Here is a 25,421-nt window from a genome sequence, read left to right on the forward strand (position 1 = left end):
CCATGGAATAAGAACCGACTTAAATCGTTTGCTGTTAAATACTTTATATTCCTAACTGTAAAATCCCAAAATATTGAGATGCTTGAGGGAAAAAAATTATACATAAAATGCATTTTTATACATCTATTTTATGTGTTTCTGTTTGAATGAAGTGTGTGGGTAAAGGAGTCTGATCACATTAACGGAATAAACACAAAAATATTTATAGGCAAAGCACAATGTAAGCACAGCACATCGTATACTCCTTGTATAAATAATAATATAAATAATAATAATAATAGCAATGATAGAAATAAAATAATGTACATAGTGATCATACTTTATGTAAATACAATATGTGAGAAATTCATTCTCAAACTGTAAACACAAACACAGTAAACAACACACAATGCATACAATTTTAAAAACACAATAAGATCAATTAAAAAAAACACATTGTATCTATGCACCATCTGTATGTATATATAGTGTATGTGTGTAATCTAAATATAAAATGAATATAAAGTGAATCGTTACAATTCACAAAACAGTACAAAATATACATTTAAATCATTCACATTACACACAAGTCAGGTACAAAAATAAATTAAACTTGCTCTTGCTTCTTCATCCAATCCTTAATAATGTCTTAATATATAAAAATTATGATAAAAAATGCATGCAAAAATTTTTTATATTAACTACACACACTGTACTAATTAAATAGGCAATCAACGCTTTTAATATACACAAACAGGAAAAACAAACATTTTAGAAATAGACACATACACACTTCCAAACACTTTCGAGATTTAAACTGTTGAAAGGTAGTTTAAATATAATATATATACATATATAAATGTTATATATTTTTATAAAATAAATAAAAATTTAAATATATATATTTATATTTTTCATTCATATATAATCTTAAGTATATGCATATACATACTCTGATCTTCCCATATATTTTGTTTATTGTTTGATTGGCTACATTTTGTATAATATATTTATTGTGACAGGTATGACATGCAGTGCAGTTCATTATGTATTGCAGTCTATACAATGTGTACGGATACGTTTAATTCCGGGTGGAGTTACTGTGTGTACTCTCTATAAGGGCTCCATGTTCAGGTGAGGGACATACTATGTATTAGAAGTTTGTATTGTGATTAGAGTGTGCCCTGTCTATGTGTGCAGTGGTATAGGCAGTGATATAGGCAGTGATAGATAGCCAGGCAGTGTATGTCACTCAATGTGTCAGAGTGCTCTCCTGCTCCCAGACACTCACTTTACTCTGACACTCTCACAGGGGTGTGAGCTGGGCTACATCTCCAGGACACGCCTCCACCCACCCAGCCACCAATGAAAACACGGGGTGAGGTCATGTGACCGAGGGAAGGTTCTAAAGTCTGGCAAAATGTGAATGGGAAATAAGGGCAACGTTTGTAGCTGCTGAGAGCCGAGAGAGAGGAGACTGCACCGTACCGTACACAGCCAGGGCAAACCAGGAACCTGTCCGCACCGTACACCGCGTACACAGACTGCACAGCCAGGGCAAACCAGGAACCTGTCCGCACCGTACACAGCGTACACAGACTGCACAGCCAGGACAAACCAGGAACCTGTCCGCACCGTACACACCGGGTACCCACTGCACTGATATACACAGGCAATCGAGAACACTACCAGGAAGGCAAACAGAGAGAGGAAATATCACAATACAGAGATAAGCGTAAAACACAGAGTTAATATCACTATACAGAGAGGGCACAGTACAATACAGAGAGGGCACAGTACAATACAGAGACATAGTACAATACAATACAGAGACAGGGTATATAAGAGCACAAATTGAGACCAACCAGGGGCACAGGACACCAATCAGAGAGCACATAGCAATAGGAAAGAATAGACCTCCGTATTATACAGACACACAGAGAGAGATAGAGAGAGGGTTACACATTCACCCAGGAAACGGGCACTCTCAGGAAAAAGAAATAGAAAGGAGAGGCCACCACACCAACAGGGAGTATACAGCTAGGTCACCCAAAGTAAGAGAGCAGGAACTCCAAACAGAAAGATAGCAAGTGCACATGAAGAGAGGATCCCTCACTTGGTATTAAATTGGACTTCAGAGCCTGGACCAGAGAGAAGACAACCCATGAACATCTTCAACTCAACTAGCCAAAGTCAAGACAGGCCAAGGAAGAGGGACCTCCAGCCCAGACTGATCTACCAGGACTTATCCCAGTCTGCACAGCTACAGTAAGAAAGAGCTTGTTACATTGTTACAACTCCCTCTTCCTGCTGCCTATTACATCCAGCCTACTCCAATGGACTCTGTGACAGTCTGGGTATCTCCTGTCTGCTGAAGACCCATCTGGGTGTTTAACTAAAAACCTTTTTCTGTAGTCTCCCTTTAACTCCCAGAAGCTTATATGAGTGCTGCCTTCCAGCCTCCTCTCATGATGATGCAGCGTCCACTGGGCAGCAGCACAGCCTTCAGCATAGACTCTCTAATAGGAAGCCCACCTCAGCCCAGCCCTGGGCACTTTGTGTATACAGGATACCCCATGTTTATGCCCTACAGACCAGTGGTGTTACCTCCTCCACCACCTCCTCCTCCTTCCCTGTCCCAGGCCACCTTGCAGTCCTCTCACCCCCATCACCAGATGCCAAGCTTGCCCAGTGGATTCTGCTCCAGCCTGGCACAGGGCATGGCACTCACCTCCACCCTCATGGCCACCCTTCCAGGTGGATTCTCAGCTTCACCCCAGCACCAGGAAGCAGCCAGAAAGTTTGGAGCTCAGAGCCTCCAGGGTGGATTCGAGAAAGGAGACAGTGGGCAATCAGATGGAGAGGACAGTCCCAAGACTTATGTGACCAAAGAGGGGACCTTACTGCCTTTTGCTTCTTCAGAATCATCTTTAGGTAAGTGTCGAAACGTACAATCTCTGAAAAATACATTGTAACAAAGCATTAGTAAATGTATATGATAAAACAGAAAACAAACAGAATAATGCAAACCTTATGCATAAATCCTTAACCTTTTCTGTTTCACCAAATAACTGTCTGAACTAAAACTGTATGTTTTTTTGTAACTGATAAAACTGTGTATTTAACAGAAAATTAGCATAAAATAGTAAATAGAGAAACACATAGATATTAGAGATATTAAAACGAGATTGAAGATCTAACGAAACTGAAGATTCTCAAAACTGCGTTCTAAACTCGTTGAATTCTGAGAACAATCGAACCAAAAATAAAGTTACCCCATGCTTCATATACTGTAACCATAACCAGCTCATAAAACAAGGCTGTGTGAATGGATACAAATAATTAAAAAAAATGATATTTTTCATTGTCACTTGGGTTGGGTTGGTTCCCAAAGTCTGAAATATTTCGACTTTAAAACTTAAAGCGCTTCAAAGACAACAACCCGCTTTATTAGTTAAACGCAAGTTTTTTGTTTTAAAAAAATAAAAAAAAATCCATAAAATATAATGTACTATTGGATGGTTTTACAAAAAAAAAAAAAAGTGATTTCTGGAAAAATTCTATGACATTAGCAGAGGAAAATCACAATATTCTATTCGTTTACAGGATTCGAAAACAAAGTTCGAACCGTTTTATTTGCCATCGCACAAGGAAACAATGCATTAGCTCAGATTCGATTTGATTTTCATGTGCTCTTTGAGTGATAGATTTTGTTTTTATGTCGAATTTAATGTCCCCGGGATAACGTGTAAGGAGACAGAAGCTACACAAAGTGCTATGTTTATATGTTTAATAAATAATCAATGAAAAAAAAATGTAACGTTTTATATTGACAATATCAGGAGGATCAAATAATTTACTTTTTTTTCCATACAAGATAGATGAATCTACTTTATTTTGTAGTAAAACCGGCTTGAGTGGCAGCAGCCCCGAATCTGACAAGTTATTAGTAAATAGATCTGGCATTAAATAATAGAATGGAGTATCTGTGTATGTGCACAGCGGATATACACAACATATATACATATACTATGGAGATTTATTTTATATTATTTGCAATATTATACGATATTATATTATATATATGATAGCATTATATCAGAACACATATCTATCTACATAAGTACATTCTTGTAAATATATACTCCATGTCTATAAATGTGTATACATGTTCTACTGTATATGCTGCTTTAGTGTGTATATTGATATGTGTGCACGCATACATCCATGTCAATATATCTATATATATTATTGTATTTATCGTAACGTATTTTATTAATTGAATTTTTTTGGTTCTGAATTCTGTACCTTAGGAATGACTGTTTCCTATATCTATATACTCAATCTCTTGTGTTAGACAATATATGTATGTTTGAGAAATAGAGATAGATAGATAGATAAATATTTCCAATATATGCGATTAATTATTTCTTTTTAATAATCGTTTGGTCACTGTATGTATAATTATTTGTGCACTCTCTGCATGCACATCGTTACATGGTAACACATGCTGTCTCTATTTTAAGTGTATATATAAATATGTCCCATATCTGATGAAGTCAGAAAGGCATTATTCTCTGTATCTCGCTCTATCTATCTATCTATCTATCTATCTATCTATCTATCTAATCTATCTTAATCTGGGTCTAGATGCAGCTCTTATATGGCTCTATATGTATTGTCTCGCTCTAGATTTGATATATATATATTTATTTTTTTATTCTAAATTTAATATATATATATATATATATATATATATATATATATATATATATATATATATATATATATGAAGTCAATATATAGTCCTATAATTATTATCAAGACAAGGATATCTATGTCTGTCTGTCTATCTATCTCTAGAATCAGCTCTGGGTACTATCTCTCTAGAGATGTTCTTCTAACCATGTTCTCCTTCTCGTTGTCCTTAAGGTCCAGTCCGGGGTCAGGGTAAGGAGTCTCCTGGGAAGGATGATGAGGTGAAGGGGAAGGAAGACTCCTATCTCATGGACAGTGACTTGGACTACAGCTCCGATGACAACATCTCGTGCCAGACGGCTCACAAGGAGGAGGACACCCCGGAGGAAGGTCCACAGAACCCCAACCCCACCACCAACACTTCCTCCAGCGGCAAGAACCGGCGGCGGAGAACCGCCTTCACCAGCGAGCAGCTCCTGGAGTTGGAGAAGGAGTTCCACTGCAAGAAGTACCTGTCCCTCACAGAGCGCTCTCAGATCGCCCATGCCCTCAAACTCAGCGAGGTCCAGGTCAAGATCTGGTTCCAGAACCGCAGAGCCAAGTGGAAGAGGGTCAAGGCTGGCAATGCTAACTCCAAAACCGGGGAACCCTCAAGGAACCCCAAAATCGTGGTTCCCATCCCAGTCCACGTCAGTAGGTTCGCCATCAGAAGCCAACACCAGCAGTTGGAGCAGGCTAGACCCTGAGATGCTGGAAATTATGGACTTGGAATCTGAGCCAAGGGACACACTAACCATTAGCCATAGACAGGAGGCTGACGCCACCGATTTTACTCTAGACTTTCTAAAACAAAAAAAGGGACAGAAAACCACAGGGAACCCCTAAACTATTTATTATGGGAAGAGGTCTGTGGGGACAGAGGGAACTTGGTGGCAGACACTGGGTGGTGTCATCTTGCCTGGGACAAAAAAAACCCCCCCATAGACAGTAAGTGACCTCCAGATGTTATGGGAGAAAACCAAAACTATTCCTCAGCTCTTCTCTGGGTCGTTAGAATTTGGGGTGGGGGGACAGAAAGTCCCATTTATGGACAGACAATCTAAAGATGTCCTTGTTTGCTCCTTCAGCGCTTCAGATTATGTTGTGATTAATTAATTTATTTCATGTCTCATATTTCTTCTAATTTATGAAATTCGAAAAGAGAAAAAAAAATCCTAAAAAAAAAAAATCCAGTCTTGTGAAACTTAATAATGTCACTAATAAATAATCCCATGCGGCCAGTCTGGGAGATTTGGGGTCATTCCAGAAGGTAACATGAAGGGGTTGTGGTAGGTCCTTGTTAATCTCTTTCAAAACCCTCTTGAGACTCATTTTGTCAAATGTGATCTGTGTGATTTGGAGGGGGAGTCACCAGAAGATGGGCTGTGTGGGATTTTAATAGAGCAGGACATGTGGGGTCTGTTGGACACGAAATAAATGAATGTACATTTTCTTCTGAGAGGTTATTTAATTGTGAAAGGCTGAGAGTGTCATCTGTGCAGTAAATGTGTCTGTCAGCCTGGGGAGGGGAGGGGGGATTGTAGAACACTGACAATTAGAACACATTTCTAGTGCTTAGGTCCTGCAGGTTGGGGATGTAGTTTTTTATGCTGGGATAGGAGCAGATTAATAATTGTTAGAAAGTACCAGGCAGATCAGACCGTTGGATGTTCAGGTTTGGGATCTGTCAGGTTATTTGTGGCAAAGGTACAAAGTGTCTCGGGATCCCAGCAAGTAGCAGGCAGGGTCAATCTCTCTCCATGTCACTTGGTGTCATTTTGTTGGATGTATCATGAACCAGCTAAATGGCAGATAAAGAATAGAATAGAAATATCTCTGGTGTGGAGCCAGCTGCCCTATGGTTTTAATACCCTGTAGGAAAGAACTTCTCTTATCCTCATCCTCTGTGATTTTTACAGGGATAACTATATTTTTGTTACTTTGTATTAGTAATTAAATGTAACCTGTTTCCTATGGAGTATAAGGTAGAGGGGGCTTCAAGGCAGCTTGTATCTCTAGAGAACAGAAAAAAAAAGTGTGTTCTGTGTTCTAAAATATATCACATTAAATATAATGCTCCTACAATACACACATACAGAGTTTGTTTTATACTGCACAGTCAGGTACACAGAAAACATATCACACAGGCTTAATTTACTTCCCCCACATGGTAGATTACACATGTTAATAGTTTAATTCACACCTATTACTGGTAACTAGATACATAGCTCATGACAATAACATAGCATCTTGCCTAGAATAAAACATAAACTAGATTTCTTGCACTAGAATATTTTTCTGAAGATATATATACATATTACAGTAATGTGCAATGAAAACCCCAGGTAAGTGGCTAAATTCCAAACATTTATTGGCATATAAGTTTTTTTTAATGCAATATTTATGTAATAGTCTATATAGTATTTTTAAACAATCCCATAGCCAGAAGCAGAAGTTAACTGTCTCATTGTGTCTATGAATATATATATCAATCTTTAATAATCAATATATTATTTTTTTAAATGTTGCCATAATTAGCTGTTTACCAAAAATAAGAAACCCCACAGTGTAGAAATTATTGTTCCGCACACTTTAATACGTTAGAAACTCAATCAAGCACAAATATTAATTTTACTTTGTAGCACCAACATTCTGCAGCGCTGTACATTATACATCATTTAATCATGTTAAGCCTGCATGGTATCTCTACTGTCCATTTTCACTCTCTCCTACCATTACACAATGGCCTACCTACGATGCATGCAAAAATGGTAATAATGAAATCTTCATGTGCAGTGATACCTTTAATGCTTGTATAATCAATATGTCATTGTGACTTGCTTACCAGCAGAAGTGGTAGGCACTAATCTTATGGAAGAATTAAGGAGAGTTGGGTTAGACATACTGCTGCCCTGTTCAGAGCGTAGATTAAGAATAAATCCCTTTAGATATGAAAGGGTATGTCTAAATGGGCCAACTGGCATTTATCTGCTCTCCAGATCTGTTTACATGTTAGTGGTAGGATGTCCTGGTTGAAGATAAAGATACATTTTAGTATTCCTAAAGAGTAATACCTACCATTGAGTTTTCCATTCCAATTCTTGCACTACAATGACACATTACAGACATTTATAACAATATATAATTACAGGAAGACTCAGATATAAATTAAATAGCTGTCTCTTTCCACGCCGTATACATGTGTAATTTTTTTAATTGAATTTAGTTTATTGATTTATTTTTTTACTGTATTACACACAGCAGCATTTTTTTTTTTATAACTGATACTAGAATACAACTTAATTAAACAAAAACACATCCGCAATGATCACATCAAGGGTTAAGTTAAAGAATTAATCATTTTAATATAGTTCTAAAATGTCTTGATCTTGAATAAATGAAGATGACTTTTAAACTCTTGAAATGCTTTCAAAAACTACTACAGGCTACAGCGTTAATGCACATATACAGGGTTATTCACAAAAACAAGAAATGCCGGGAATCCGACATGAATTCAAAATGAATTTCAAATTTAAGGCCAACGTAGCCAAACTGGAAACATAGCTAAGTTGAATAATTTCCCCCAATTTGTCTATTTGCGCATTAAATTATACATTCACTTTGATTTTTAAACACTTTAGTTACTATCCCTGTAGAGGTATTCTGGGTACAGGGTGCTTCTCCTAACATTTTACACTCACGCAGATTGCAACTACTGGCTGTGGAAGTCTTCTATAGTGACCATGCTGTCCAGAAAGGTGTACAGAGTGTCATTTAAATAAAGCATGTCAGTGTGTCATTTAAATAAAGTTGCAAATGCCTAAAAAAAAAAATCTTTATAGACAATACACCATGGGGTATAGTGACAAAAACAGTCAGTTGTGGGTAGCCGACAAGGAAAGGGCAAAATATAGGCCATAACAGATTAATTAGAAACATTTTAAACTTAGATTATTTTACTCGTGAATATAGATAACTTTTAATAGTTATACAACACTTTTCCGCTGGCTATATAGATTTTTATATTTTTAGTAACATTCACTATACACACGGTTACATGTTTAAAATGAATGTAGTTTACTCTTTCAAACAGTTACATGTCTTACAAATTAATAGTTGTAACACAAATTGGTTATTCGCCATAGTGGGAGTTTAATAGAATTCAACAGAGAATTGCAAATTTGTGGACAGACATGTTGGAAACTAAAAATGCACAATTAAATCATTTTCCAGTTCATTGTTTAACATCTAAAATTTGCAATTCTCTCGTCAGCTCTTCCTAGTTCACGGTTTAGTGAATAACCCTGACAGATTTGCACACATGTCAAACGTGAATAAAAATTTTCATATTGTCACATATACAAAGCGCTTACGAGTTATATAACAGTAAAGACAATGCAATAGCAAGTTAGTGGTAACAATATTTATCTGACAAATTGAATCTTTTTCACACAAATGTAATGCATGACACTGTAAACAGAATGTGCACCAGTTTGCCACTTGTATTAGCTATATCTTAGGGACAATTAGATGACAGATAGAATCAAAGTGATACTTTTATTGGCTCTGTAAGTTGATTTATAGTTCAAGATTTCTAGAAAGCCTGTACTCTAATTCTATTTAGTCCACCAATTAAGGTCTCACTATACTATTAAGTTATTCCTTAATTTCTGTTGTTAACATTAGCTTTCATTTTGTTTGTCTTAATGATTTCTAGGCTAAATTTAAATTTTTCTTTATTTGTCTCCTGTATTTCTATAGCTACCATGGTACCACTCTTACCATCTCTATGTTGGTGGTTATGCATCAATAGCAAAATTGAAAGCATGTAAGGACATGTAGAGAATATAGTGGTTTAATAAAAATTAGAACGTATACGCATACATTTCACACACACTATAAATGGTTCAGTTAAAACAATAATAAAAAGCACATATACAGGTTTGAACATTACATAAACAAATATACAAAGTTAAAAGTTAGTCAGAACCCAGTTCATGAATACATGTCCATAGCTCCTGGTTACATAATAACCTTTTAGTATTAGTCACTATAATTAACAAATGTGCCACATATATTCTTCATGTTGTACAAAGATTATAAGTAAATAGACTGAAATATGTCAAGCCCAATTATATATATATATAATTTTTTATTATTATTATTATTATTATTTTTTATAAAAAATATTCACAGGTCCTAAACAAGTTAGAGGTACCCACATCACTGTTTTTATATATTTTTTTTTTTATTAATTCCAGAGTCAATCAGATACATTCACGGTAGAAATGTTACTGAGTCTAGAAGTCATGATTATAATTGAGTATGACAGATTGGGTTACAAACAGGGCCCAACAATTTTTTGAGGGTTCTAAATGTATAATCTAGAGGTGACAGAAGATCCCACGCCTTAATAATTCTAAATGATAAAAATAAAAACTCCCTCCAAAATTAATTAACTCTAACTTTTAAAGTTAGCTCCTGTAATCTGTACAAAATAGGGTATATGTATATTTCCCCACTAAAATGTTTTATATTTTACATCAACAGTAATTATAACTGTAAAAACATACAGACAGCATATTGTAGGCGTACATTATAACACACCCTAGTATATAATTGGAGTTACAATGAATTATGATTACGTTTACAAGCTACAGACTTTGAGAGCTATATACTGCTAGTATTTGTCAAATTCTAATATTACAATTTTCACTATTATCATATAATGCAAATGACAGTAATGCCTAATTACTTACAATTTTAACACATTCAAGATAATTTGCCTTCTTCTTTTTCATTTTTTTAAAAGTTACAAATTGGCCTCTACATTGACTTAATAATCATCTGTTCTTGGATACATTGCAAACATGCATTTACACCCACATACAATGACAATTACAACACAAATATATACCCACTGGGAAGACTCCCACATGTTCTGTTCTAGACACGGTCTAGCATTCGTATATGAAGTTAAAAAAATTAGGTCCAAATTCACACATGGTTTTATATTAAGTTACAAAATAACTAAAATGTATTTGTTGAAAATAAAAGCATCAAAGAAAACAGAGCAACAAGGCAATTCACAAAAATGGCAATATACTAAAACAACAACTCTGTCAATATACCCCAGTAGGGGGTATTTAAACTGGATACAGAGTGGGCTGCCGGAAGGGTGAATGTTGTAGAAAAGAATTGATACATACATCATGATTATTGAATGAGAGATGAACGTCAGATGGAAGCAAAAAACAGGGGTGAAACACAAACTGAGAGGAAAAGCAAGCAAGGTGGAATATCGCCAAATATGCAGAAAACATAGGGAAAAAAATGAGATACATACTAGGGTAATAGGAAAGAAATGAGATACATATTGGGGTGATAGGAACGAAATAAGAGACAAACTGGCGTGATAGTAAAAGGGATGCAAATTGTACACTGATGCAATGGGAGAGTTACAGGTGGTGAGATGATCAAACAGTCCAGATCCAGAAAGCATTCTGTATCGCAAAGGAGAAGGGGAACTATGACAGGTTCAGCGAGAGTGGATATATGAGCGAGTCTGTAGATTACGTTTGGCCAACTGGCAGCCTATGTGATTCACAAGGCACTCAAATGATTTTCGACAGGCCCCAGTCTGCTAGGAAACCTACAAATCCTGCTGTATAAGTAGGATGTGCCTTTTTAAGAGAGGTTTGGGGCGAATTAGAATGGATCTTGGAAACTAGAAATATAGAAAGATGATTTTGCAGTCAGCTGAAAAAAGGGGATCAGAAAAAACAGTGTGATGGTAAGTGGCCAAAGATCAAGTAGGTTTATAGACTGGAAAGAGGAGGTGAACCAAGCCTTCTTTTCATAAAAGGGGGGGGGGGGGGTAGGGAGGGGATCTTTGATCTGGAATGAGAAACATAGGGGACATAAAATATAGTAAGGGAGAGCCTCAGATCCAGCTTGGAGAGGGGGCAGGGAGAGGAGAATGGGTGCTGGAGAAGGCCTTGATCCTGCACTGGAGAGGCAGGGGGAAGATAAACAAGTGGAGGGGTTTGATTGCAGCCATCATCACAGCTTTCATTTGGCTGCCTAATGAGTCACATCACAGGCAAAGAGAAAAATTGTCACTGGCCCAGGCGCTAATGAATTTTTTTGCAAATTGTAATCAAGGCAGGGCCGTCTGAGGCTGCTGATTAATGGGACTCGGGGGGTTTGGGCTCTCCCCATCCCGTCCTCCCCGCACTAAATTAACAGCAACTTGTCTGAGCTTCAAATTAACTCTCAATGATTAATCCTGATGGGAGCTGTGAAGAATAGCGCCTGCTAATAGCTCCTGGCCCCTGGTGCTGCTTTCTATTAATTCCCTTCCCTTTAGCTGCTCCAGCCCCGGGCCGGGCCCGCACTGCACCATATTTGTTGCTCCCATAAATTATTATTTACATCTGCAAATCAAATCATTGAGATGGACACAAAAGGGGAGATAGAACAGCTGCCGAGCCCCCTAAAATGCCATAGCCCACCCCAGGTGTAATTTAGCAGTCAGAGGTTATGTTTACCACTGAATTGTGACCCCCTGTTCGCAGTATGTGCTGATTTACACAGCACAGAATAGCACTGAAAACGGTTTTATCTCTTTTGCCCTCTTTCTCAATACTGATGAAATATATGTATGTGTGTGTATATATATATATATATATATATATATATATATATATATATATATATATATTGCCCACCACTAAAAGTTTTTAAAGGAGCTTTTATGGAGAGGTTTCAAAATATGAATCCATTGTTTGCATACAGGCAAATATTAACCCAATGGATGCGCACAAGCAAATATTAACCCATTGCATACGCGAGTGTAGCCAGGCAGGTGAGAGCCCCTTCATCTTCTGCCTGAGCATTCTTATCACCCTCTGCATGCCGTCCTTTGTGATAAAAAATATCTGAAAATCTGGTGTGAGAAAGCATTAGATCTGTGCCTTCTAGGTCACATATCTCTCATTTGGATGCTGCATTGAGTGACTCAGCATTGGTAACTTGGAGAATCACCATATCATGTCATATTCCGATGGAAGTGGGGAAAGCAAGCTGATTTACTGGAGACGCACCTCGTCTGCTATGTCATAATAAATTAATAGGTAGAGATTTATGATTTGGTCTCTACCTTAAGTCTTTGTAGTTAGTGTCTCCTCTCCTTGCTCCTGGTTTCCTACAAGCAACTACAAACCAAAACAGATTGCACAACACTGAAAACAGACAACAATTGATTCTATTGGTAAATAGAAATCGCAACTTTCGTGTGCCTCAAGTACAAGGGCTGGACTTTATTATAAGGTAAATGGTTATTCCAAGCCTTTAGGTCAGTTGAAGTCTTCGGTGTTATAATGCCCTATTGGGCATTACCAATAGGCCTCTCCTCCTTAAAATATAAAATAAAAGTGTTTAGACTTGCCTGTAATGCTGCCCTTTCCGAAGCTCCCGGGGCTGATTTCTTTCCCCCCATCTAATGTCAGCAGTGGCCTTGCATAGACCAATCACAGGCTTCTCACAGAGAAAGGGCAAGCATGCGCTCTGAGCCGGTGAAGGGAGGGAGTGGGGAGAGAGAGATCTTCAATGTGTTTTGCTACAAAAAAACTAAATTAAAAAAAAAGCAATATAAGAATTGACAGCAAAGTCCTGTGTACCAAAGATGTAACTAGCCCCAAAAACACAATTGCAAATATCTCTGGATGCATTTTCAGCAGAAACGTTGTACCTCCAGACTCCTACCACCATGGTCACTTAGGATCACTGAAGTGGTCAGGGTGGATGGCTTAACTCTCTAAAGTAGGTTTAACTCTGTCAGTTGGGTAGAAATTCACTCACCGAAAGAGATGGTAAAATTACTTTTCATGCTAGTGCAAAATTTATAAATATTACTCAGAGAACCAAGCCCAGTGTCAACTAGGAGATAGTGAGTAGGCCCTAGTTTATACAAAGTAGAGATCAGATCAACAACAACAAAAACAGAGAGCAAATTGCTTTGCAGGCAGTGTTTCTTTTTGCTCTTTATGAGAGCCATATACCACATGCAAACAGAATGAGGCATGTTTGATGCATGAATATTAAAAGGTTGCTCTAAGCACCTTAATAACAAGAGGCTCACTATAGTGGTTATCAGCTCTTGGGTGTAATCCTCTGGTTTTCTGTCAATCAAACCATTTTTGAGCAGTTTGACAAAAATTGGGACTTTCTACAACAATACTGGCCCTCTGCAGATGCCCAGATTATGTGCATTCTTCTAAACTATCCACCCGTAGACACCTGTGATAGATCAATAGACTCGGAGACTCATTTTATCACAAACTGCAATTCGGCCGAATTTGGGCTGATCGGTAATAGTACAAATACCTGAACTCCAAGCTAAAATGTAACCAAATCATACAACAAATTGCTGGACAAGCATGTTCGTTTTGATACATTATTTGGAATTCTGTCCATAGCACCAAAAAAAAAAAGGAAATGATTGATGGGAAAAAGAGATGATTGATAGCTAGGGGACAACACTGCAGCTCTGTATGCGCAGTAATCGCAGCCTATCAGCGTAATTCAGGTTTGGATTGATAATGTGGAAGTGAATTTTGGGTGGTGGGGAGAACCCCTGTTTCTCTCATTCCACTTTAAAGCCATATAACAGAAACCAGAGGAATGACAACTAAACAACTATCTTTAGTGGTTTTGGTGCATGTAATATCGCTTTAAATATGTAGTGTTTTTGATCCTGTACATGCAATTCATTTCGGAATCAATAAAATTACATGCGTTTTTTATTCAAGGCAAGTAAATTCTAAGTGCTATCTAATTATCATTCTGTATGTATATTGATTAAAGTTAGAATTTGAAGCACATATCTATGGTGAGTAACTGTGTCCAATCACACAGATTGATTCACATGTCTTCTGCTCCTTACTTATTGGCATTTTATGGAAGATTTATAAAAATGTTACTACCGGTAACTGAAAAGTGGTGCAAAATTCCAAAAGTGATGCAATATGAAGGGACATTCCATTGGTTTCTATGGATATAGTTCCACTTTTTGAAATTAGCACATCTAATCTCATGGCAACACTGTCATAAATCCCACTCTTTTTGATTTGGAAAGTTTGATCAAAATATGACGTGTGTTGCATGTTCCTCTCGAATTATATATACATACATACTGTTACGAATGCTGGTATTTCAGATACCCGTTCGTTCGCTTTCTCCCGAACTGCCAGAAGCTGAGTAAGTACAGCTCGCAGTTCGGCTGTTGATTCGAACGTTCTCCAGACGAAAATACAGCATAGAAGTAAATCCACCAAGTAATCAGACGCATACCCAAACATCAGCCTGAACTAGATGAAGGGTACAACCAGAATGTTTTTATTCAGGCCGACTTTTATGCAAGACAAGGGTACAGTGTACACGCCCACAGAAACTCCCACAACACGCCCCTTACATTCCTGAGTCACAATGACTCGACATAAAATATAAAATATCAAAAGCACATAATAAAACGCATAAATATTATAGGGACCCCCAAAAATGGCATAGAAACATAGAATGTGACGGCAGATAAGAACCATCCGGCTCATCTAGTCTGCCCAATATTTCGAAATACTTGTAATTAGTCCCTGGCCTTATCTTAAGTCTAGGATAGTCTTATGCCTATCCCATGCATGCTTAAACTCTCTCACTGTGTTAACCTCTACCACTTCAGGCATAAAGCTATCCCTGGTTAGCTTGGATAAAAATGCCCAAGTTGTCCAAATAGCGCTCAGATCCCACAAACACAGCCGAATCGCCACCCGGGTAAAGATTTTGGGAGTCCCAAACCGAACAAATTCATGAACTGTGCCTCTGGCTTGTAAGTAGCGTTTGTTTCCTGATTTGGAGTTCCAGACACTCGACGACCAAGTCCCGCTGCCTCTTTTCGTGTGCCAAGATGGCTGCCATTTGTTGTTTGGTTACATGAACGGTGGCCACATAGGGAGAGCGCTAATTCCTGTGGTTTTGAACTTAATGAGCCAGGGGGTGGTCGGTGTTCGGTAGATTTATCTACCGAACCAAAAAATAACAAATGTGAACCAAAGTATGTAATTTTCTTCACACATACAACAACAAGCACTGAATAGTAATGCTTTGTTTGGCTTAAAAGACTTGTATAAAATCAATTTAAAGGAAAACTATTCCCAACATATATAGTGTTTAAGGTAATTAATTGTTGCAAAAATATACATTTTTCAAATGTGCACAAAAAATTCCTGAAAACTTACCTTTCATTAGCTGCAGAACTGGCCTCTGCGGATAATGCAACTCCACCCATTTTTGTCCAGCACTTACTTCCTTGTTCCATTGTCCAATCAAATGTTTTTCATAGAGAAGCACTGAAGACAATTTTCCAGTTCAAACGTCTCGTACAGATGGTGGCTTTATTGAGATTTATGGATTTGTATAAACAATTTGTACTTCAGGGCTGTATTATTTCAATGTATTCAAGTATTTTTTTTTTATGTGTCCATTAACATTGTGACTTGCAATATAAAGCTGTTGTGGACTAAAGTTCTTATCAGACTCATCCAACCATTGAATGAGGTTGATTGGAGTTATATTCCACAAGAGCTGTTTAGCAAGAAGTTGCCTCACTATCCCACTGCATCAGACATTTATTTGAACCACAACAGTTCAAGAGTGGTAGTCAATCAGGGGCAAGGACCTTCTCGCACACCATGTAGATCCATGTCACTCAATTTGAGGGACATAAATTCCCGTCATACTTCCCCTACTACTGTACATAGGAAGGGCAGCTTGTGTCACACACCAGATATGGGCACTCTCCAAGTCATCTGGGGTAGTATGCTATTAGGGCCATTTGTGCTGGCACCAGACTCAAAAGTTGCACAAAAGCTGTTTTTGCGAAGAGAGTATTCCAGCTGGCTGATTGGCAGTTTAGGAAGGCGGCCTTACACATAAATAATATAACTGACACTTGAATAAAACATTTTTGAAAAGAAATGCTGCCTTTGACAGTTTTTTTTGCATGATTACAACTTCAGTATAATGATGTGGTTATGATGCTTAGCATGACCCTTTAAACAACAGTCAGTTTAGCTTGCACATGGTATTGAGGCTGATCGCAGTAGTCTGGCATTGTCCCTGGCCACACGGTTAAGCCAAACCAACGAGATGTGATCCGTGAGAAGAAAAAAAGCATATCAAGATAGGTAGGTAGGTAGATAGGCTGTAGTTTTTTTATTGCCCAAACCAGGGCCAAACATTTCTTGTTTTAGGCCGCATAACTGACTTCCTGGGGCAATAACTTATGGCTGATATATGCCACTGAGTGCTCGACTCCATTGTATCCAACATGGCTTAGTATGATCTCCAATGCAAACATCAAAGTGTCTGAATGAACAAGGAATTGTTTAGTTGAATTGAGAGTAGACATGTGCAATTCGGTTTGGTCCGAATGAAAATTCGGACGAGTATCGGACATTCAGATGCTTCTGAATGTCCGAATTTCCAAAGTGCCGAATTTCGGAATGCCGAACCGAACCTAATTTTTTGCCCATGCACATCCCTAATTGAGAGCCACCAGCACAGTGGCATTCTTCAGTGCTGACTTAAGATTGCTGACTGCTGCCTCACACTCTGGAGACCACAGGACCTATATGGGGAGGTTCTTATGGGTTAAGTCAGTCAGCCGGTTCTTCTTATGGGGGGTAGGACAGTTGGTACAGCCTCTATCTTAGCAGGTTCTTGTCATTGTTTCCCGCATCCCACCCAGTGACCCAAGTACTGCACCTCAGCCATCCCAATGTGACATTTATCTGGCTTTAGAGTTAAACTGGCTGCCTTAATCTTGTTTAGTACAGTTCCAATTTTTACCAGATGTTCCCCCCAAGTAGCACTGTAAAGGGCAATGTCATCAAGGTATGTGCAGGCACAGTCCTGGAGGCCATCAAACAATCCACTATCCTTTGGAAGATTGCAGGGGCATTTTTCCTCTTGAAAGGCATGACCCAGAATTAATACAGGTCATCTGTGGTGGCAAATGTGAACTTCTCGACTATGTTCTCTGCTAGAGTAATCTGCCAGTAGCCTTTGCAGAGGTCTGTGCTAGATAGGTAGTTTCCCCTAGTGATGCAATCCAGCAGAACTTCTAAACAGAGCATGGGGTGCACATCAGAGACGGTCTTGTCGGTAACAGACACAGAAGCAGGTGGATCAATCCCACTTTGTCACAAGTAGTGCAGGGGAGACCCAGGGGCTGTTTGACTCCTCTATGACCTCTTAACGGGGCATCTCTTGGATCTCCTTCCTCATATATTCTTTAGCCGCATCAGGGATGCAGAATGCAGGTGGTCTTAAGGGATCCTGCCCAGAAGTATCTGCTGGGGTGGTGTACCCTGGTCTACTGGAAAATGCCTGTTTGTCCTTCAGGAGCTGTTCTAAGGGCCCTAATTCCTCCCTTAACTAAATGTCTCCTATGAATCGTGGCATCCGGATCTTCATCAGCACTTCTCTCAACTTCTGGCAGAGTGAATAGCCAATGGTCTCTCACCCAGTCCTGCACCTCTGGTGACCCTAACTAAACTGCAGAATTGTTCCTGTAACAATAGTTGCACCACATGCACCACAGTGATAATCTGGCAGTTTTGTATCCAGTTCATTGCTGCCCTATGAAAGTGGCAGGCCCACTCGTCATGGGAGTCTTTCTCCCCATTCCTCAAGTCCTGAAATTTGTGGCGACAAGCTTCCAGGATGATAGCTTACCATGCCAGCAGTGTCTCTTTTACTCTATCATAGAAGATCTGGCCTCTTGCTTTCAGAAGGTACTTCAGTGTGCTCCTCTTTAGTTTCTCACAGCACCACTCCATCCACTCTACTTCTTCTGCTGTGAATAATCAACCATAGCTTTTTCTCCAAGCGTATCCCCAGAGCAATAGAGGAGATCCCACTTTTACCACCAGTTGTGATGGAGCTCAGCACTCAGCTTGAGTGTCTCCATCAATGGTTCCTCTCTTTTAGCACTAGATCCCTGGAGTAATAATGGATGTTAAAGCTGTCTCACCCAAACCTAGATGTGAAAGCGAACTAGTTTATTAAGAATAAGGCACACTTTTTAACAAATTACCCCAACCCCAGGGGATTCACAATTTGAACAATGCAAATCCCACCATGGCACCTTTGAGTCTTGGAGATAACTATATTAGTAACAGCCAAGTTAATTATATAATAAATAAGAGTGGAGCAATGTGTCAAAAGAAGTGGCTATTTAGGTGATAAGCCCTAAATGTACATTGTGATAAAATCAAAGGTAATACTTAGTATTTAGTAAATGACCTCCAGATGGTGGTTTCTCAGCACATATAGAAAAAAATACATAAAAAGCACATGATAGTGTAGATCGAAAGAAATTGCAGTACTAATAGTATTCCCACAGTATATACCCAAATATAGGGCTAAGGAAATACAGTAACAGAGTAAGTAAACTCAATTAGCTAAAAAGTACAAAACATTTATTATAGTGACAAAAGATTTTCCAGAGTTAAAAACACGCTGTGCAATAGAAAAACTGACTCTTACAGGAAAGAGTGGTGAGTTAGGCACGGCATACGCCGCTACTCACTGCCCGGCTTATTCAAATATGGTAGCAGGAGACTCTGGCTTCGTTGAATGGTGTAGAAGTGGAAGCTTTGTTTCAAATGCTGGATGTCAGCGTGATTCTCTGAGCTGCTGCAGTCTCCGTCCCCTTAGTGACATCTACGCGTTTCGCCGGTTTGCCTGGCTTCCTCAGGATTGTGAGAAACTCTTCACTCTCCCTCCAGCATATCGGTGTGTTTAGTCTGAGGGGAAGGAGCCAGGCACAAATCACTGTGTTTGGTCTGAGGGCTTAATTGTGGGCACTCTTCGATGCCTTGTGAAGGACAGGGTTAAAACCAGGGAGTGTGAATTCAACTCTTAAGTGAGAAATTGGGTTGAATGTCTCTATATAGTGGCAGAACTACAGTTCTGTCACAGACTACATCTCCCATAATGCCCTTACAGCCATAATGCTGACAAAGTATCGGGGAGAAGTAGTCCACAACATCTGGAATGCCTTAGGTTACCTACCTCTGAACAAGTGTAACACGTCACATGACATGAATATTATCTGCTATAGTCTTCCAGAGCTTTGGCATGCCTTAATATCAAACCTGCATTTAGGTTCATTATTAGATTAAGAATATTTGATAAGCCACCTTCTCTTTAATTTTAATTCTCTCTCTACTTTTATATCTGTAAATACGGTCTTTCCACTGCACTTATGGCAGCTACCCGTCACCTTTTCAGACTTTTACCCTCTCTTCTAGCCTTCCTTTTAACATAAACACTACTGCAATCCATATCAACTTCCCTCTCCCTCTACAATGTCAGTGATGCTCGAACTCCATGCTGCTGTACGTCAGGTGCAATGCAGCTTGTTCGTTTACTCCCTCGGTCCCATCTTACTTGCCCTCTCCCCATTTCTTGACAGAAAAAACAAACACTTTCACTGGAGATCAGTAACCGGGGCTAAAATGAATTGCAGCACCAACTGTGTAGACCATGATGAAGTGTCGGTAAGGTATGAAACACTATAGAGGGTAGTTCCAGTGCTCCTTGTGTCCAAGTCATATTATGTACATTAATACAGGTGCGATTCATTTGCTTTTACTGCTCAAGTGGTTTAAGGTGTTGTTTGCTTGGAGTTCAGTTTTTCTTTCTTCTCTCCCCATTTCTCCCTTTCTGTTTTTAGTTTCTTTTCTTTTACCATGCAAAAGTCCCCTTTCTCTCCTTCGCTCTGACGCTTTTCTCCACTCCCCCTGTTTCTTGACCTCCGGCTCCATGCCACATCTTTTCTTTTCCCCTTTTCACTTCTCCCATCTCCTTTCTAACTCATGTCACTATGCCCATCCTTGTGACCATGCACCCAATTAACTTTCGTGTCGCATTCTCCCCTTCTTCCTCTGTCACTTCTGACTTTCTTTTCTCCCTGTTCTAAAATCTCTTACTTTCTTTCCCCTGCATAGCCTCTTGGAAGCTGACATTCTTCCCCTCCTCATCTCTTGTTCTCCTCCCAAAATGACCTATTCTATATCCTCGTCACTTGCCTAGTATCACTCCACTCCTATGTCATTTGCTTACAGCACATCTGTTATCTATAATAAAAACAGACAAGTATTTGCCATTAGTTGTGTATTTCTTCATCTTTTTTTTTTTTTTAATTCACACGTATATCAAATACAATTTTGCTCTGGCACTTAATGCAAATTAATGGAAAATGTGTTACCTACCATCAAGTAGTGCAGCAGAGCTAAATGTAGAGGTACTTCAAATGTGCACAGAAAACACCCCATTTCCATTTACTTGCTGATTAATAGTCATGTATATCTAAAAAGTTGTTGCAGTTATAGTAATGCTGTGATGTCACCGTACCCAAAAGAACAAAAAAAAATCACTGTTTGGTAGATATGCCTCCAATGAAAACTTGCATTTAATTATACTTTTTTTTTTTTTTATTGGAGCTACATCTAAAAACAGCTTGCAAAACTGTAGACCTCTTGTCTGCTACCTTTGCAAGCCCTCCCCTTCTTTCCCATATAGAAGATATTCTGGGGCTTTCCAATGACAGACTTCCCAATCCAGCTCAATTAGAAGTTTTGCAAAACTAGTGCTCTGAGCAATTGCTGCCTCTTGGGTTTAGCTCCCCTGAGCTAACCAAACCAGGAAGTAACAGGACTGGTCATTTATAAAAGTGCCAATTTCTATTGACTCTGCACGTTTTGTAAAATGAAAAAAAGAGGGCGCATTTTTCACACAATAAGTATTTCGGCAAGCTTAAACGCTCTAGTGTTCCAAAATGTCCCTTTAAATCAGGGATGCCAAAAATTGTAGATCCCCAGATGTTGCAGAACTACAACTCAACTCCTATGATGCTTTGCATGTCTTTAGAATACTGTTCGAATGACAAAGCAACATGAAAGCAGTAGTTTTAACCCCTTAAGGACCAAACTTCTGGAATAAAAGGGAATCATGACATGTCACACATGTCATGTGTCCTTAAGGGGTTAAACCATCTGGGAATCTACCTTTTGGGCACCCCTATTTAAAACCAATGTTAGCTGAACAGGGGTTAGGAGGTACGAGCCGTAGTTTTAGCGAGAATTAAAGGGTTACTCCAACTTCCATGACCACTTCATTGAGTTGCAGTGGTTATGGTGGTAGAAGTATGTATGCGCAGTGTTTCTCCTTGAAAAACTGCAAATACTGAGTTATCTGTACTTGTGTGGTAGAGGCTTGTTGCATTCCCAGCACACATGACATTGGCAGCTCGGAATTTTTTTCCCGGGCTGCAAATGTCAATTTTATGCATAAAAAAGTCTGTTGTCAGTGTACACTACATGCTGGCAACAGACATAAAAACCTTTCCCTTGTAGGCAGAGAGCATTAAAGGTGAAACTAGCGCTTCCCTTCCACTCTCCCTCCCCCATGTGCTTCCTCCCGCTGTTCAACAAATGGGAGAAATACTTCTTAATTCCTCATCCAGCCCAGAGCGCACCAGCCCCACCAGCCCAGAGCGCACTCATGCACTCTGAACCAGTGATTTGGTCCAATGTGATGTCGAGGGGGCCTGGGAGTTAGCGCCAGGCACTGCGCCCAATCCTGGAATCGAGGTAAGTAAAAGAAAAAAATTATTTGCATCCTGTACAGCAATATGGCCTATTGAGCACTTTAAAATGGTTAATATTAGATTGTGTTAAGTTGTACCTAGTGGTGCTTTGCACCTTTCATTTAGGATGGTTATTTACAATTCACAGCATATTGAAGGTAGGCACAGTTAGCCTTAAACTGCCCTTAACTTTAGGGCCTTTTTTAACCCCTTAAGGACCAAACTTCTGGAATAAAAGGGAATCATGACATGTCACACATGTCATGTGTCCTTAGGGGTTAATGTGTACGTTGACAGTTAATGTGTATAACAGTTTGATATATATAAAAAATAATAATAAAGATAAAATAATGTAAATTGGAAGCATTCCCGGAACATGCATTTCTTAGCAATGGTGCTGCCATAGAGACCATAATTTATACAAAACGCAGATTAAGGCACAGCACACACACAAATACAGTTTAAAATTTTACAAGGTTACTTAAAAGTGCCTATCTTGAATTGTGTTTTTTATCACATTAATTTAGCATCATATATATTCACAATACTCCTACAATAGATTAGTTAAATACACTTTAATTTAATTCATTTTGCAGTAGCATTATTTAATTTGTCTCCCACATAAAATTTAAAACTGTATTTTTGTCTTCCTTAATCTGTATTTTCTAACCGTTTAATATCGACATATCGAAGTTAACCTTTTTAAAGTGAATTGGGTAAGTTGCCCAAAACCAAGAGAGTAAACATATTTGCACTATAGTCATAAATAGTGAGTAAAATGTGTAAAGATCACTCTGCACAAAAACGCATGGTTTAATCCATGGTCAGCTAATGTGTCTAAATAATTCTAATGTATGAATATATATTTGCACAATTCTAAAATTTACTAACAACGCTGATTAGTAAATTAGTACTAGTGCTAAATGCATGAACATTTTTTCAAAACAAACAGTCATTATTTTTATAAGTAATTGCTTGTTTAGATTACTTGTTGTTAAGGCATTTTTTCCTCCACTCCATTATTACATCTCTCAATGTTTCTTGAATACCGGCCAGTAATGTTTATGAAAATGAGCGAGTCGCTGTAGATGTCTGATGCCAAATGTATCTGATGGCAAATTCAACACACGTCGCTAATAATAATATACTGTGTTTGTCTGCCTTAAATAATTACTATATCGACGTGCTTGTAAATCAAATATATAGTCAGTAGTTAAGGTTTACAAACTAAAAGAACAGGGGACGTTGTAAAATATATTCCAAATAGTTTTTTCACTCCATTGTTATTCCAGTATAGAACAGGTTAAGATGCTGTACATGTTTATTACATCCATAAAACGTAAAGAATATATTCTCTGAAGTTTCTCTTCCCAAATACCAATGATAATAGGGTAGGGAGCAATCATTGTTATGACCTGGGGGCGAGGAGAGAGGGTGGAGGAGAGGAGGGGCACTTTTCAGTTTGACCAAGGAAGGGGCCCCATTTCTTAACCCTGGCAATCCTGGGGGGTTGGGAGAGGAGGGTGTTAAATGGCACACACTGAACTGCCCCACTACCCAAACATTATGTGATCATTCTTTTATAATTACATTTCTTCTTACTGGCTTAAACATGGGCCAGTGCCTTTTTATTTGTTCTGAGGATGCAGTGCGTGTTAGCAGAGGATCCCCCAGTGCATTGCATAGCAGCATTTTACAAGCCCCTCTAGCTACAAAGTTGTTAATATGTTTATATTAATTAGAGCAATAAGATCAGAAACTGAGAGAAGCTTTCATCTCTGTAAGAGCAAGACACTGATACAGCCACTTCTCCGTGTGCATAATACAGATACATAATGTGTTCTGTGTGCGATACGCTGTGCGTAATACAGATACATAATGTGCTCTGTGTGCGATACGCTGTGCGTAATACAGATACATAATGTGCTCTGTGTGCGATACGCTGTGCATAATACAGATACATAATGTGTTCTGTGTGCGATACGCTGTGCGTAATACAGATACATAATGTGCTCTGTGTGCGATACGCTGTGCGTAATACAGATACATAATGTGCTTTGTGTACGATACGCTGTGCGTAATACAGATACATAATGTGTTCTGTGTGCGATACGCTGTGTGTAATACAGATACATAATGTGCTCTGTGTGTGATACGCTGTGCGTAATACAGATACATAATGTGCTCTGTGTACGATACGCTGTGCGTAATACAGATACATAATGTGCTCTGTGTGCGATACGCTGTGTGTAATACAGATACATAATGTGCTCTGTGTGCGATACGCTGGGCGTAATACAGATACATAATGTGTTCTGTGTGCGATACGCTGTGTGTAATACAGATACATAATGTGCTCTGTGTACGATACGCTGTGCGTAATACAGATACATAATGTGCTCTGTGTGTGATACGCTGTGCGTAATACAGATACATAATGTGCTCTGTGTGCGATACGCTGTGTGTAATACAGATACATAATGTGCTCTGTGTGCGATACGCTGTGCGTAATACAGATACATAATGTGCTTTGTGTGCGATACGCTGTGCGTAATACAGATACATAATGTACTCTGTGTGCGATACGCTGTGCGTAATACAGATACATAATGTGCTCTGTGTGCGATACGCTGGGCGTAATACATATACATAATGTGTTCTCTGTGCGATACGCTGTGTGTAATACAGATACATAATGTGCTCTGTGTACGATACGCTGTGCGTAATACAGATACATAATGTGCTCTGTGTGCGATACGCTGTGCGTAATACAGATACATAATGTGCTTTGTGTGCGATACGCTGTGCGTGATACAGATACATAATGTACTCTGTGTGCGATACGCTGTGCGTAATACAGATACATAATGTGCTCTGTGTGCGATACGCTGGGCGTAATACAGATACATAATGTGTTCTCTGTGCGATACGCTGTGTGTAATACAGATACATAATGTGCTCTGTGTACGATACGCTGTGCGTAATACAGATACAT

At 38.8% G+C, this 25,421-nt stretch overlaps 1 protein-coding gene across 1 annotated transcript; it reads left to right on the top strand.

Moving 5' to 3' along the window:
* Positions 1-1,424: 1,424 nt before the first annotated feature.
* Positions 1,425-6,127, top strand: GBX2 (gastrulation brain homeobox 2). The gene is made up of 2 exons (XM_063428734.1): positions 1,425-2,913; positions 4,912-6,127. The coding sequence occupies exons 1-2, from the start codon at positions 2,421-2,423 to the stop codon at positions 5,421-5,423; spliced, it is 1,005 nt and encodes a 334-aa protein (XP_063284804.1). The 5' UTR covers positions 1,425-2,420; the 3' UTR covers positions 5,424-6,127.
* Positions 6,128-25,421: the final 19,294 nt, after the last annotated feature.

This window comes from Pelobates fuscus, chromosome 8, assembly GCF_036172605.1.
Source record: "Pelobates fuscus isolate aPelFus1 chromosome 8, aPelFus1.pri, whole genome shotgun sequence".
Taxonomy (NCBI): Eukaryota; Metazoa; Chordata; class Amphibia; order Anura; family Pelobatidae; genus Pelobates; species Pelobates fuscus.